The sequence below is a fragment of the Pelmatolapia mariae genome, linkage group LG15 (genome assembly GCF_036321145.2).
Source record: "Pelmatolapia mariae isolate MD_Pm_ZW linkage group LG15, Pm_UMD_F_2, whole genome shotgun sequence".
Classification (NCBI taxonomy): Eukaryota; Metazoa; Chordata; class Actinopteri; order Cichliformes; family Cichlidae; genus Pelmatolapia; species Pelmatolapia mariae.
Window position 1 is genome coordinate 2,101,473 of NC_086240.1, and position 15,911 is coordinate 2,117,383.

General features: G+C 41.5%; 2 protein-coding genes across 2 annotated transcripts; one reads left to right on the forward strand and one right to left on the reverse strand.

Moving 5' to 3' along the window:
- The first annotated feature begins 1,090 nt into the window (after positions 1–1,090).
- Positions 1,091–6,754, forward strand: psma6b (proteasome 20S subunit alpha 6b). The gene is made up of 7 exons (XM_063495036.1): positions 1,091–1,252; positions 2,125–2,219; positions 4,022–4,103; positions 4,496–4,651; positions 4,738–4,916; positions 5,091–5,185; positions 6,552–6,754. The coding sequence occupies exons 1-7, from the start codon at positions 1,177–1,179 to the stop codon at positions 6,607–6,609; spliced, it is 741 nt and encodes a 246-aa protein (XP_063351106.1). The 5' UTR covers positions 1,091–1,176; the 3' UTR covers positions 6,610–6,754.
- Positions 6,755–8,114: 1,360 nt separating this feature from the next.
- Positions 8,115–10,492, reverse strand: nfkbiaa (nuclear factor of kappa light polypeptide gene enhancer in B-cells inhibitor, alpha a). Its single transcript, XM_063495100.1, has 6 exons — positions 10,196–10,492; positions 9,521–9,626; positions 9,218–9,425; positions 9,015–9,103; positions 8,642–8,902; positions 8,115–8,546 (listed from the first exon to the last, which is right to left on the reverse strand). Exons 1-6 carry the CDS (start codon positions 10,417–10,419, stop codon positions 8,517–8,519), a joined length of 918 nt encoding a protein of 305 aa, XP_063351170.1. The 5' UTR covers positions 10,420–10,492; the 3' UTR covers positions 8,115–8,516.
- Positions 10,493–15,911: the final 5,419 nt, after the last annotated feature.

The following is a 15,911-nucleotide window of genomic DNA, read 5'->3' on the forward strand; positions in this document are numbered from 1 at the left end:
CCGTGCGTTTGCCTTGGCTGCACCAGATTTATGGAATAACCTTCCTATTGCTATCCGCCCATCTGATTCTATCCAATCATTTAATTCACGGTTAAAAACCTATTTATTTAACCTTGCCTTATTTAATCTGATCCCTCAAATTACTCTATTTTACCTTTTATACATGTGCTTTTAACATGTTTTACTTGATATGCATTTTATGCTATTCCTGTGTATTAGTGACACTGACCTGTTAGCATACTTGGTACTTTGTTATGGTCCTATAATATTTAATCATATTTAATATTTATGTCTTATTTTCTGTCTTTTATGTGAAGCACTTTGGTATACTGTTGGTTTTAAATGTGCTCTATAAATAAAGTTGTATTGTATTGTATTGGATAAGCAAGTATGCTAGAAGAAGTACTCATACACTGTTTAGGAATAGCTCAAAACATGCGACATGCTACACTGAAATTATTTTTACCAAATTAAATTCAGTGTCTAAAATGTAACAATAAAAATGTTTAGAGCTACACCAATTGTGCAGCCTCACTTGTGAGTTTGCATTATTCAACATCATGACAGTAAAATATATTTATTAATGCATTTTTGTGTAATGCAAGGTCAAATGTAAATAGCATTTTTATGGTGAAGCTGAGGTGCAGCTACTTATAACCACTTCAATTCCTGTTGGCAAGTTAAAACTTGTGCTCATAGAGCAGTCTATAAAGACATAATAGGCTTGTAATCTGAAATAATAAAACATTTAAAGAGATGACAATTAACAGAACGTAGTGGGGGGGGGGGGGGGGGGGGGGGGACAAGACTTATGGATAACACTTGCAGAAATGCTCTTTTCACTGCAAAATAGCTGATAAGTGGACATGATGAGTAAATGTAACAAATTGGAAAACGAGCTTATATTTCTTTGTGAAGGCTTAAAAGTTCGTATGTCATAAAAAGTAAGGACAGGTTTGACCACATGTTATTGTGTTATTGTAATTTTTCCTTTACCAGAAACCACAAACATCAGTAGAACCCTTGGTTTTATCACCATAGAAACGAAGCAGGCCTTTGTCACCGGATGAAGTTCACGTCTCTTCAGTTCAGTTCCGGGTAGAAATAGTGTGCATCAAGTGAAGTCTGCTTGCAAATTCATTTGGACGAACTTCTCGGCCAACTTATCCTTGTAAAATGTCCCGAGGCTCGAGTGCAGGGTTTGATCGACACATTACCATCTTCTCTCCTGAGGGCAGACTCTATCAAGTCGGTCAGTATGGGGATCTGTTTACATAAAAAGCCGGTTCGCTGGCTTACTTGTTTGCTAGCTAGCTAAATGCTCTGTCATGGTTCGCTTAGCCGAGCTTATAGTTGATAAAAAGCGACCCGCCAAATCGAAAGTAGTATGATATGTGACCACCACAGTCTTACTAATCCTGTTCGAGTTGTTATTATGGGGCTCCTTTTACGACGCTACTATCAAACTAAACACAGGGGATCAAAATAGCTAGCTGGCTGTTAGGCTAGTTAGCATAGTTAGCATTGCAGCCAAGCAAGCTGATTCATTGCTGAATGAATGAACGTGTTATTCAGTTAAATATATTGGCTAAATAAAGTCTTTTCTGTGACTGCACTACATTTAGCTTTTTTCCTATTTTTCTTAGTCACAGGAATATTATTTTGTCTGAGAGCTGCTAGTTGGATGGATTGAAAGAGACAAGATAACATTTAATATTGTAAATTGGCGGTTTTTCCTCTAATAAAGCTGAACTGAACACAGCCATGACTTTTGTTGCTGTCTTCTAATCAGCAGCCATTCTACAGATGCCCAAACATCTGCAGCAACAGTTAAAATCAAGTCAAAGGTTTGCAAATTTACTCAAAGTGAAGGGTTTTAAATGACACTATTTTACTACTACTGCTTTGGATGTAATGTTTGAAGCCAGACTACACAGAATTGGTACATAATTCGCTGTCAGCTGCTCAACCAGATGACATCTGATAATAGTTCATCACTTGTGGGCCCAATTTTCCAGCTGAACAAAACAGCTCTCTGTGACTGTTAACCAAAAATCCTAATGCTCGTTGCCATCGTCAAGCAAACGTGTGCTTAAAGACATCCTCTTTGTTTTTCTTTTGCAGAATATGCTTTCAAGGCCATAAACCAAGGTGGGCTCACGTCAGTAGCAGTCAGGGGAAAGGATTGTGCAGTTGTTGTAACACAGAAAAAAGTACCGGTGAGTTGATGTCAGATTGCTTGTTGTTATTTTCTTACAGCCATAACAGTAGCAGTGTTATGAGAAGGGCTATAGATGTTCTGAAATTTGGAGTAGTAGTTAGGAACAAATGAATAAATAATGCAACCGTCCCTCCATCCATCCATGCTGCTTCTGCTGCTTTCTGTGCTGAGGTTGCGTGGCTTTTCTCCTGTTACTCCAGCTTCCTCCCACAGTTCAAAGACCAGCGTGCGTTAGGTTAGTTGGTGATTCTAATTTGGCCTTGGTTGTGAGAGTGAGTGTGAATGCTTGTTTGTCTTTCTGCGGTGACCCCATGACAGACTAACAACCTGTCAACGGTATACCCAGGCTCCCAAAACAGTCTCATATTCATAATTCTGGGATAATGTGGAAAGTGACCCTCTTTTGCACGAAAATATGGTCCAAGTAGTTGAACTGTTCCTAAGGCTCTTCGTCGCCCAATATTTTAACATTTACCCAGCACAAAGTTGATGTCACACAGCAGGTAAACATCAGCATCTACCATGTGTAAATGCCACAGATGTTTGGCTGGTATATCTGTGCATCCTAAGAATTAACCGTTAAAACCTGCACCAATCAGGAGTTGCCACAGCAGATCATCTGCCTCCATTTCACCCTATGCCCAGCATCCTCTGTCACACTGACTCTCTGCATGTCCTCCTTCTCTGTGGTCTTCCCCTTTTCCTCCTGCCTGGCAGCTCCAGCTTCAGCATCCTTTGTCCAGTATATCCACTCTCGCTCATCAGCACATGTCCAAACCTTCTCAGCCTCATCTCTCCATGTTTGTCTCCAACCTGCTAAACCTGAGCTTATGTACTCATTTCTAATCCTAATTCTAATCTAAGACCAATTAACCATTAGAACTAGCAGTGGAATTTGTACTTTACAATTTGCATTTGGCCCGGGTAACAATTGAGAAAACAGATGCACCGTAAATCAAACAAACAAAAACAACTTTTTCAGAATTAGCACTGGATCAAAGCGCCCAGGGCTCCTGATTGGCAGTCCAATTAAGCTCAACAAGTAATTCGGGTTGGCTCATCACAGAGGTTTAAAATAGCTGATTCAAGTCCAACACCAGAACCACAATAGAAACTTCCAGTTTCCCTTATATATATATATATATATATATATACATATATATTGAGCTGTGAATGATTGCTTGCAGCATGTTAGTGTGATGAAAGCTGCAGTGCTTAATGGCAATAAGTGACCTGGAAATAAGAGTTAATTTTGTTCATGATGTAATCATTTTGAAGCGGTTAGAGGCCTGCAAGCTGACCTGTAGTTACCAGCACGATGTCTGCCCAGCTTTCACGGCTCAGCGCGATATCCTGTTCATCCATTGGAAACAGTTTGTGCACTGGCAAAATGTTTCAGGCACAACTGGTGTAGTCGGGGACAAACAAACAAACAGGTTACAGTCCAACCTGTGAGAGAGAAACCTAAACTCTGAGGGGAATTTAAGAGGCAGTGTTTTACACAGCACAACCCAGTGTAGATTTTAAGGAGATTTTTACAGGTTTTAAATAAAATGAAAAATCTCACATTTTTTGACAGAATGCGTTTTTCCCCAAGTCGAACTGCTAATTTGCTTCGTTTGTCTCTCCAGCAGCTTGCTCCTTGTTGTGTTTATTTTCTCACGTAATTCTAAAAAGTTCAAACCTGATTTTTACTGATTATATTTACACTAAATGTTTGATAAATTATGTAATACACTGAGTAATTTGTCAGTTTCACAGTTCTGTTCTTTTACATGTTCATGCTTTCCTCCTGTACAGGACAAGCTTCTGGATGCCTCCACAGTGACCCACCTTTTCAGAATAACAGATAATATTGGATGTGTAATGTCTGGGATGACAGGTAAGAAAAAGGCTCAAAATGTGTAAAATTGTATCAAATCTACTATTGTTACATAAAAATTGAACATTAAAAGACCCAAATCCATTTTGTCTTTCAAATATACAGAAACAGCTGTTTAAACAAAGGCTGGTTTTTACTACATAAAAGGGGGAAAAAGCATCAGGGTACTTTTCTGAGTTAAACTTGGCGAGCCTTTCTTCTCAGTCCGAGCTCTTACGGCAGCTGACAGTTCCTCTTTCCAAGTAATCATTTCTTTTGCAGCAAGAACAACTTTCTTACATAAGTGTGATGTTAGAGACTGGAAGTGTCACATTTATTGACTTCTTTGGGAAAAGAAATTGGCCTTTATTTTTTTTTCTGGTCCATCTTACGCATCATTTAATGTGTTACAGCCGACAGCAGGTCCCAAGTCCAGCGAGCTCGATATGAAGCAGCCAACTGGCAGTACAAGTACGGTTATGAGATTCCAGTGGACATGCTGTGTAAGAGGATCGCTGATATCTCACAAGTCTACACGCAGAACGCTGAGATGCGACCACTGGGCTGCTGTGAGTATGCGCATTCACAGTGCTGATTCTCCTCGTAGCACTTCATGTCGTTTGAGCGCCCTTTCTAAATGCACGCTAACCTGCAGGTATGATCGTGATCGGCATAGATGAAGAGTACGGCCCTCAGGTGTACAAATGCGACCCAGCAGGCTACTATTGTGGTTTCAAGGCCACGGCCGCTGGAGTGAAGCAGACAGAAGCCACCAGCTTCCTGGAGAAGAAAGTGAAAAAGAAACTGGATTGGACCTTTGAACAAACGATCGAGGTATGATAAAAGATTTTCTTTTGCTGGTGTAGCAAAGGTTCATACGGAACAAACACCAATGTGAAAGTAAAGTGTGTGCCTTTGCGGTGGTGGTTTCCAGGCATCCAACATTCTAAGAATGAAAATATCATCAACTTACCTTTTCTCCCCAACCCCCCTTTTTTTCCCCTTCAGACGGCAATCTCTTGCCTGTCAACTGTTCTCTCCATTGACTTCAAGCCCTCTGAGCTAGAGGTGGGCGTCATAACAACACAGGATCCCAAGTTCAGGTAAAAGTTCAGCAGCACAACTTTGTTGTATTCCTTTGAGCACTATGAGTCATTAGAGCACACAGTTAGGTTCATTTGAAATAGTATTTTTGCACCAACAAGGTGATTCCCAAAGAGGCCTATCTGCAGCAGATGAACAGCATCTTAAAGTTATGTCATTAAAAACTGAGAAGAAATTCAGCAAAGACCTGACACAGGACCTGCAAGATGTCTCTGGTCCTTCAGTTAATCAGTCTGTGACAATTTTTGCCCAAATTGTCGTCACTATTTACAGAGGAGGTCAGGAGAGAGTGAGTATCTACAGCCACCTGTAAAACACGGTGGAGGCTGTGTCATGGTTTGGGGCAGCATTTCAGACAGTATTGTTGGAGATCTTGTCAAAATTGATGGAATTATGAACACAGAAGAGCATCATCAGATTGTACTGCCAGTGCAATTAAAGGATACCTGGACAAAAATAGACACAGTGGAGCGCCATCGGTCATGCATTGGCCTCGCCAGAGGCGGACCTCAGCATTATTAAAGCAGTGTGGGATCATCCTGACACAAAACAGAACAAAAGGCAGAAACATCCAAAGAAGAGCTTCGATTGTCCTCCATGAAGCCTGCAGAACTGTTCCTGAAGACAACTTAAAGAAATTGCATGAAAGCTGCCTAAGAGTGTTCAGGCTGTGTTGAAGATCTTCCAAATATTGACTTTTATTTAAATTGTGCAAACCATGTATTTGCCTTATGCACTGTATTTCCATGAATGTTTGCACATGGTTAAACAAATTGCTGCAGCAATTTCACATTTCCATAGTAAAATACACAGCGACGAGACCTTCGTACAGTATTTGAAATGCTGAAGTACTCAAAAATATTTGAATTTAAGACATCATGTGCTACAGGTGTTTGGCATTAAGTGAAATATAACTTCATAGGGACGTATTGTGCTTTTCATCTCATTTGCTGTTGCTATGGTGGCTGCCTAAATATGGGACGCCACACAAGCAATTGACCCTAATGGGAACATCCCTGTGTGCTCACAATGCTTTGTCATAGACCCTTTTTTTCTTAAACTTAGCCCATGTATGGTCATTAAGAGCGCAGAGGCCCCACCCACCTACTGTTCAAACCTTCCATTTACTAGAGTTAGCCATTCAGAAGAAAGTTGTTTTAAAGGTAGAGGCAAGATAAACAAAGGGGCTCCACAAGAGCTAACTATATGATAAGTAGGGCTTCTATTCGACTGTGAATCATGCAAAGCTACCCTGGTAGAGGCCAAGAATAAAGATATGGAGCTGAAAGTGAGCATAAATTGTTCACTTTAAAAACATGAGTTAGATTTTGGAGTCTTTATCTTCATCTTATTTTTGTCCTGCAGGATCCTCGCAGAGACTGAAGTGGACACCCACCTAATGTCCCTCGCCGAGCGGGACTGAGCGAGCAGAGCGGTGTCGCCTGTTGGATTTAGTTAGAGCATGATGGGAAATGCAGTTCCCAGATTGGAGGCTCGTGTTATCTTTGTTTGCTGTACATTTACCCCACTGTTTCATTCAACAATAAAAAGAGGTTTTTTGAGTAAAACTATTATAAATGGGCTGTTTGCATTTTTTATCATTTCTTTTTAGGTCCTCTGCTTGTCAACTGAAACCTTTTACCATCTGTGTTTAGCAGCAGGGGAAACTGTCTATGGGAACATGCAGAGCTTCTACTTTTGAGCTTCCTGTTGTGGCTCTCGGTGCACAAAAATCACATGACTTACAAAGGTGCTGCGGAGAGGTTATTCTACTACAAACTCGGTGATGCAGACTTGATTTGACCTTGTTTTCTCTACTTTTTTGGCTTTTTTTTTTTTTCTACGCACATGTCAGAAATAGAATACTTTAACTTTCCGGAAATGTCACACAACACAGTTTCTCTTTGCGAGGGGAAACTTTATAATTCAGAAAAAGGGGGTTGTTGCCGCAAAATTGACATGCGGGGACTTGTCTTTCTCAGCTCTCTTTGTCATCCACATGAGCAGAAATGATGGTGATGTGACCTCAGTGTGTCATTGTGAGTGGCTTCTAGAAAAATCCCCCTTCCCCATTGGAATTCTTTGCAACGCGCCTCAGTTTCTTTTAACCAGAGTATAAGTCTTCACATCTTCTTCTTCGAATCGAAGAGGAATCTTAAGGCAGTTACGCGACCAAATTTCCAGGCTGATATTCTGTCTGAAACTTCCGCTGTCCTTGAGAAGTTCTGCAATCACTGGAAACAAAAAATCCCCATCCTACTGTAATAGTTAATGTTTACAAGCCAGAGAGGATACAGCAAACACAATTGTGTAACCGAGTCATTCTGGGGCATTCGAGCGTTGCTTCAAGGATAACTTTACTGGGAAATTCATTCCGGGTGCTTCAGATAATTCCTTTCTGAAAAATTCCTAAGTACCTGCATGTGTCAGCTGACAGGGACAGCCTGGACTTCCTTGTAAAGCAAAGAAAGTTTCCTGGTCCTAATGACACGGCAAAAAAGAAAAAGAAAGGGCCACTGAGCTCTCTGGAACGCTCTCCCATATTTGTAAAACATTTCCTCCTTGGCATTTCTACCCAGTAGCGCCAGTTCCTAGCTGCCGCTCAGCAGCCATTCCAGGGGAGGGTGGAATATTCAAGCACATCATGTTCCTCTTATGCCGCCCAGGGACTTTCAGCGCGGTGACTCAGAGACCCTGTGACCTCGCCCAACAAAAGGAAATCCCAGACTGTTCCAAGCGGCTGAGTGTGATCTTTTTTGGGTTTTTTTATGTGTGTGTCTCTCTCTTTCACAAGTCTGGTAGATGACTGTGCTTCATCACTAAGTGAGAAATGATGCTCGTATTACAGCGTGGAAAGGCCAAGACAGAGTCATCATCATCATCGTCATGAGGAAGGAAACGCACAGCAGCCGCTCAAAGCAGTTCATGTTCATAAACTCCTCTTTTATTTTTCTTTATATAGTGTTTAAAATTCACACACATGTACAAGTACAAAAATAGTCTCTGTATTTACAAAATATTACACACGTCTGTTCTGGTATATACACATTATTTTGTACAGTTATTACAGTAACATCAGGACCATACAGAAGTCATGGTCTTGCTTTGGTGTGGGGTTTTTTGGTACGGATCGTTCAGCGATCTCGACCAGACTGGGCGCCACCTTCATACTCATTCGTGATCCCAGGACCAGCACCTCTGGACTTGGACGGTAGAGGGTACGGAGGGTGGAGAGGGGGGGACGTGGGTTGAGCTGTCCCCCCGTTTGGGAGCCGTGGTTTCGACTAACCCAGTAGCAGCTTTACATCACCAGTGGACAGGCTGTTCTTGTTACTTTCCAAACTTTATGTCATCATAGAGCTGTAGAGAAGAAAAAAATGTTAGAGATTCACGCCTTAAAGTGTTTTGACTCCATCGAATCTCAGCGTGATATTCAAAGCTGAGCAGATACTGACCTCGTCTTCTGACAGGTCCAGATCCTCCATGTCGCTGTCGTCCGATTCGCTTTCAGGCAGCTCCCTGAGCTCCTGTGCCGTTCTCTCGTACAGCTGGCAGCGGATCTCCTCGTTCTGCCGCCCGTAGGTGAGGTGGTACGGGGTGAAGCCACCGTAGTTCAGGCAGTTGACGTCTGCACCGAGGTCGAGGAGGCGACAGACTAGCGTGAGGTTCTGGAGGTCAACGGCCAGGTGGAGCGCCGTCCGTCCACTGCACTGTTCCTGCAGGAAGCAACAGAAACACGAGGTCAAGTTTCTGCACGTGTGTGAATAAGAATAATAATCATAATAATCATAAAATAATCCAAATGGCTTCCGTGTTAGAGACACCTACCTGTGCATTGATGTCTGCACCAAGCCGAACGAGGCTTTCCACCAGAGAAATGTAGCCATTGATGGATGCCAAGTGGAGACAGTTATGTCCTAGGGAGAGGGAAGGAAGTAGAGCAAACTCAGTTACACACACTTCAACAGCTGTGTAAGTGAAACATAAGAGTGTGTTTGTTTCTTAGGGCGCTATCTGAACTCGATGCTTACCACTGTAGTTGGGGAAAGACGCAATGGAGGTGAGGTGACGTTGGCAGTTCTGGGTGATGACGCCAAAGCAGGCCAGGGAGCCCTTTTTACAGGCGATGTGGAGGGCTGTGTTTCCGCTGTCGTCGGCCAGCAGCGGGTCAGCGCCGGCCTTCAGGAGTCTGTCCACCAAGTGGGGCTGCTCTGTGATCACTGCCAGGTGGAGGGCGGTCTGTGTGGGACACAACAGAAACATATGTTAACCTGACTGCAAAGTGTGCAGGTTTAGGAAGGGATTCGTGGATCTGGCACAGCGCCGCTTATTACCTGTCTCTGGTGGTTCTGCACATTGAGGAACGGGTGATTGTGAGACAGTTTGATCATCTGGACGGCATGTTCGGTGGCTTCGTGAATGACGGCCAAGTGGAGCAGCCTGTGTGGGGAGGACAGAAAAAGAGAGGGGAGTTAAAATAGAGCCCTTCAAAGAAAAATTACGCACAGAGGAAGTGGTTCCAGTCAAATATGAGAGAACAAAGCCTGAGCAGTGGAGCGTTTCGCAAGAATGGAGTTTTGTCGGGTTATTTCCACCAGTTGTGGCTTGACACATCTGATGCTTTATCAGTTACTGGCAGCGGGCCAGGGACTTTCCTGAACGCGCAGAGCGGACTTTAGCACCGCCCAGACTGCACGCTCAGCCAACACACACACACACACACACACACGACTATGCACTGCGCTGCCAACACATGCGCACAAAGTATTTTTAAGACCTTTAAAAGATGTTGTTTCCATGCAACTTTTCCGACATTTCTGTGCAGCTTTTCAGATCTTTCATGTGCACCGATCCTGCGCTCTGGTGCAAAAGCCGATTTCAATTTACGCACAAAGCGGAATTTTGCAAATGCGCAATTAAAGTTCGACTAATCGACGCACACACACATATACATATTCATACTAAATAAATACACTGATTTAAAATAATAATAATAATAATCCACTTACGTGTCACCGTCTTCGGTCACCGCAGTTCTCCAAGGCTCGTATTCCTGCGAGTGATCCTCGCTCGCCACTCTTAGCTCCTCGAAGTCGTTTGCCAGTTCGTCTTCCTTAAGCGAATCCACACCGCTGTCAAAACGGTCCTCTTGGCAAGGCAGCATTTTCCCGTGTTTGGGCTCCATGTTGTCCAAGTTATAATCCATTTGGTTGTGGTTAGAAACTCTGTACATGCTGGCTTTCCTGTCTCCTATAAGCTAAAGCTCCGTCTGTTTCAGAGGGCGAGAGCAAAGTTGTGCTACTGAGGGAGGGCGCGCTGGGTTTTGTGTGTGCGTCTGCCGGGGCGGCGCCTAAGTGGGGATTTCCAATTGACTTATCTTAGAATAAGCAAGGGAAATCACATCGGGCCTGTGCTTTTGTGAGAAAAATCCCCCCCAAAAGACTCAGACTGAAAACTTGTAGTTTCCTATTAGACACCTATTTTCACCTGTGATGTAGGTTAGGGGACATAGATTTAATTTCAGTGAATGAGACATGATTGGCATGAATGATAGGGAGACAGCCCCTGACTGGCTCTTGAAGAATTCCCTACTGCACTGGGGAAATTATCTGTTTCAAGTGGCTAACCAAAGTAGCACTGCATACTTTCCTTCCTATGCTTTCAACCAAATTTAAATACTTTTTTTAAATAGAGAGACATCCAAATTTCCTGTGTTTCAAAAATTACACATATCACGGGCTCTTCGCAGTTAACCTCAGCGTGAAACCTATAAATATTCTGTGGTTGTAACAGACAAACCGAATATTGGTTGCAAAGCACAAAGAGCCAAATCAATATCACGCAGCCTGCTATACGTTCAAATGTACAGCTCATATATTTATTATTATTACTATTATATTATTAAAGATTTAGGACTTTGGCACGAAATACATAGACTGTATTAAAAGATGGACCTTTTTATATATGGTCTTCCATACATTGAATCCATACACTAGACACCTGTCATTTAGTCCCGAGTTGCACCCTCAAAAAAATATCAACGTTTCACTGTCCAAAACTAAAACATAAAGATATAAAAGGTTGGATTAGTTTCAGTTACAGTTGTCACGAAGGCAGAAAATAACTGCAGAACTCAAAACTATATTTTATTTACTTGTTTATGTGTCCTGTAAACACGTAAAGTTGAGCACTTTAACATTAGAGTCTATGGAGACTTGGAGCTAGCCTGATGGATATAATCAAACAAAATGATAAGCACCTTAATGTTTCTTTTCCATAATCAAAATAACACAGCTATGATCACACATCACATTTAGAGACGTGAAAAATCTTCTCATGTTGTTTAATTGGGACAGATTTCGGTTTACGCTACAAAGTGAAGTTATGCAGACAGAGATTCTGGGGGGGAAGATTTTAAAGTTTCCTCATGGAGACTCCCTTATGAAAGCAACACTGCATGTTCCACAATAGGATGTTCTGGACTTGCCCATTTAGCATTGCACATGCCTAACACCAGTCAGGCATGTGCTCCTGGAAAGCACTGTGTTAACTCATGCAGAAAACTCTCCTGAGATTTTTGGGAGGAATTTTAGGAAGTTTTCTTGGTTGATCTTGCTTGGGATCTTTTTTTTTTTTTAAAGGAAATTCCTTTCTGTTACAAAACAAGGTAGAAAGGTGCGTGACAGAGCTACCTGTATGTGCTCCCCTGACATTTCACATGAAAAAAATCCCAGGATCACTTCTGTTTGCATTGTGAAAGGTAGGCTTGGTGAAAACATAGCAACAGTATCCAAGAGCAGCGAAGCTTTCACACCTCTGTGGGGCGATTCTCAGTAGAGATTGCACTATACAAAGAAAACACACACACACGTACACACCCGGAGGAGGGTCTGTGATGTCACTATCTAGAAGCCTGCTGTATCCCTGTCTGAGAGTGTGTGAGAGTGCGTCACATCAGAAAAACGTCACCGCTGCAAGCATGCACGGCTTTTTCTGTGTCCTTTAGAAATTCCAGACATACTTTAACCTCTGCCAAGTATCAGAATGAGGAATCTGTGGACAAACTGTTCTTGCAGACCTCTATGTTTTCTTCCTGTTGCCGTGATTGTGTGCTTTTGTGTATATATGGTCACACATTCACCGTGTGTGAGAAATGCCGGGACTTCCACTTTACGTTTATGAAAGCTGCCTTTTTTTTTCTTTTTTTTTGGTGAAGCTATGCAAGCGCTCTCGTCTCCACGGGCCCTGTGTTTACCGCTGGTTTCCATGGACACCAACCACTGACGCTGTACATTGCCCTCTGTCTGCGTGTGGGTAAATTACCACTTATCTGAGTCAGTAAAATGCCTCAAGGGGCTTCACACCTCGAAAGTCATGAAACTTTCCCACTTTCGTAACTGACCAACTCCAACCTCACCCTGTGCCGGTTTATTAAGCCCAAGCTGAAACCGATGTGGTCTTACATAACGGCTCTGCAATAAATACTGCAGCCACGGAGGTGATAATGTTCAGCTTTTGCTTCCATCAAAAATTGCTAAATGCAACAAAAAAACATCCAGGGTAACTTTGGAACGGCCACAAAGGGAACAAAAAAAAGCACAGAGTGTGTTTTGAATTTTCTGAACCTGTTTTACAGTAATACCAAAAGTTTGGTATACAGATGACGTGCATGGCTACTTTTTTTTACAGTAAAAACATGACAATGAGGAAGTTTTGGTGTGCAGTGCATGTTTTACGTAAAAATCCTGGAGTTGCAGGACTATATTTAGAAGCTGAAACAATGCAAATTCTGGAAAGTATCTATTTTTGTGGCTTTAGCTTTCAATTTTGGGAAATGCACGCGTTTCCTTTCCCACTGATTAATGAAAAGCATCGAGTTCTCTGTACACAAAGTGTGAGTCTAAAGCCAGTCGATGGCCTAACTCGTCTGGAGCAGGGTTACAGTTGGCCTGCATTCAAAGACACACCTCTCTGCACCTTTCAGACATGAGAGCTATTATGCATAATCTGTACGCAAACCTGTTCAAGATCAGCCCTGATTCCTTAATTAGCATAAAGACACACCCTTATATTTGTTAGGATGGTTTCAGGGCATTTCAGCCTGTTGCCAGGGTGTGCTTGCAGCCTCAGTTTTCCTTTCTGTTTTTTGTTTCTCGCTGTTGTTTTGCCTGTATTTCTGGTTGCAAAGCATTATTCACATTACCTGCACTGTGTGACTACTTTCATTTAAAAATTCGATTTTTACTAACTTGAAGACATTCTTTGTAGGCAAATGGAGTCAGGAGGTCGGTGGATTAGCCTCTGACTCCCAACAGTGTTTAGTTACCATTTCAGGATGATTTCATTTTGTTGGGCAATTAAATTTTTTTAAGTTGGAAATACCAATTTACCAATCCTACCACTTATCAGTTTCTCATTCCATAATTAGCCTGCATACAGTATATTCTTTCACTTGGACCAGATATTATAGACGAGATAAAACATGTAGCTCCAGCCACCAGATGGCGATAGCTGTGGCTGCAAAAACACTTCTGGTCCTATGGGAAAACAGCTCTCCGTCCTGACGTCTGTAAACACTTTAATGATGCATTAAAGGTCTCAGTTCCTCATTTCGGGAACAAAAACTTAAGTGTGTTTTGTAAATCTACCATACTTCAAAAAATGGAGGATTATTCGGGGGTATGCCCATTAGCCAATGAGCATGCAGCTTCACAGTAAGACCCACCACTTTTTACAACATGCAGTTTTTCATTTCAAGGCTTCAGAAACTAAGGAATGATGTCACCTTCCATCTTTTATTATATATTATTTATATTTTTATTATTAGCATTTAGCTGATGCCATGTTAGTCTAAGGCAGTGGTTCCCAACCTTTTGGAGCCACGGCACATATTTCACATTAGAAAAATCACACGGCACACCACCAAACTAAAATGTCACAAAAACCATATTAATCATTTCCCATCCATTTAGCGGATTTGGCTCAGTTTATCCCCAGTATATCTTTGTTTCTTTCTTCTGACCACTGCTCATGCTCGGGCTTCATCTGGGTCCAAAGCTTCTCCAGGACTCAGGTCAGACTGACTACTTTGTCTTTTCAAATATTTATCTATTGCTATTATGCGCTGTGTCGTCTCACAGCATGATTATTATGTAATTTCTTCTTCGTCTTCTTCTGTTTTACTGGCAGTTGGCAACCCGTTTAATTAGAGCGGGAAGTTGTACTGCCCTCTAAAGGAAGAGAATGTAATTGTTCAGCCCGTTACTCACGCTGGTGGCTTAGAGTACTAATCAGGTGGAAACAGATAATCTTCCATGGCACACCTGATCATTTCTCGCGGCACAGTGGTTGGGAAACACTGCTCTAAGGAGCTCATAAAGGAGGTGTCACATTAGTTTTTTGAAGCCAGAAGTTATCGTATTTGAATAGCACAGTAGAGTGCAATCCAAAGGTTGCAAGGTTGTTTACTTAAAAAAAAATCACACATATCCTCAAAATATAAAGAAACAAAATAGCCGCATACCATTGTTGTAAAGGTGTAAACTATCCATAACGCCCCAAAATAATCTTTCTATGAGTCTGTGGAGGTTGACTCGCTTTAGGAGCCAGGCTCAAATGGCCATTAAAGGACGTAATTTATCCGACTCCCGTGTTTCATTTTTCAGCCCCAGAGGCCACTTGATGCATTCAGTTAAGATAAGATAACCTTTATTAGTCCCACACGTGGGAAATTTGTTTTGTCACAGCAGGAAGTGGACAGTGCAAAAGTTATGAAGCAAAAATTAGAATAAAATAAAATAAGAATAAATACAGTATACAACTGTACAGAATAGAATAAAATAAAATACTATATACAGTAGAATAAAATAGAATAAAATATGCAATAAGATAAAAATAGAATACAAGTGCTATATACAACTCAGTAAAAATACAACGATGCCAAAAAAGATTATTGCACATTAGTGTTATGGATGCCTTCTAGGTGGTGAAGAATGCAGGCTGTTTAAGCATGCTTTAATAGGATTGTGCTATTTTATTTAAATGAATAAATTATTATAATGAATTAAAAGCTTTTAGATAAGTTTACGCTAACCTTCAGTTACTACATGAGCCATTAGGCTGTAAGCTAGCAGACGATTTATAACGTACTGGCATTTTATTTTTGCTGAAGGAACTTCAGACTACAAGTCTGCACTAGTCTACACTTTAAACATACACCAGCCTATGTTTAAAGTGCCTGACTACATTTGTACAGTGCTTTATTCAAGCATGACTGATTTCAAATAAACAGCTAACCTAACATGCATGTGTTTGGGATGTGGAAACAAACAAGAGCACCCAGAAGAAAGTCAAGCAGGCACAGAAAGGCCCTGGTTGGGGTTTGAACCAGGAACTTTCTTGCTGTGAGCTAGCATTGCTAACCACTGTGCAGTGGTACAAAAATAAGATAAATGCTCTCTTTAGCCTAAATACAACAATGTGCCAGTGGCAAGCCCCAAAATGAAATTAAACAAGAAACAAAAACTCTGTTAATTTCAAGGATCCATACATGCATCTAGCCTTATTTATTTATTTATTTATTATTTTAATTTTGCATGTTTCCAGCTGATTTTTTTTACCTGAGCTTCTCAGCTATTTCTGACTGAGTGTCAGTTCAGGGAGTCAGCGTTCAACATCACAACTAAGAGTGTAACTGTTCAAAGGTGGATGTTTCCAGATTATTTA

Coding starts and splice junctions, on each gene's coding strand:
- psma6b (XM_063495036.1), top strand. CDS start 1,177: ATGTCCCGAGGCTCGAGTGCAGGGTTTGATCGACACATTACCATCTTC. Junction 4,917..5,090: donor CCTTTGAACAAACGATCGAG/GTATGATAAAAG, acceptor TTTCCCCTTCAG/ACGGCAATCTCTTGCCTGTC. Junction 5,186..6,551: donor ACACAGGATCCCAAGTTCAG/GTAAAAGTTCAG, acceptor TTTGTCCTGCAG/GATCCTCGCAGAGACTGAAG.
- nfkbiaa (XM_063495100.1), bottom strand. CDS start 10,419: ATGTACAGAGTTTCTAACCACAACCAAATGGATTATAACTTGGACAAC. Junction 9,104..9,217: donor GTCTTTCCCCAACTACAGTG/GTAAGCATCGAG, acceptor CCCTCTCCCTAG/GACATAACTGTCTCCACTTG. Junction 8,547..8,641: donor TGGACCTGTCAGAAGACGAG/GTCAGTATCTGC, acceptor TCTTCTCTACAG/CTCTATGATGACATAAAGTT.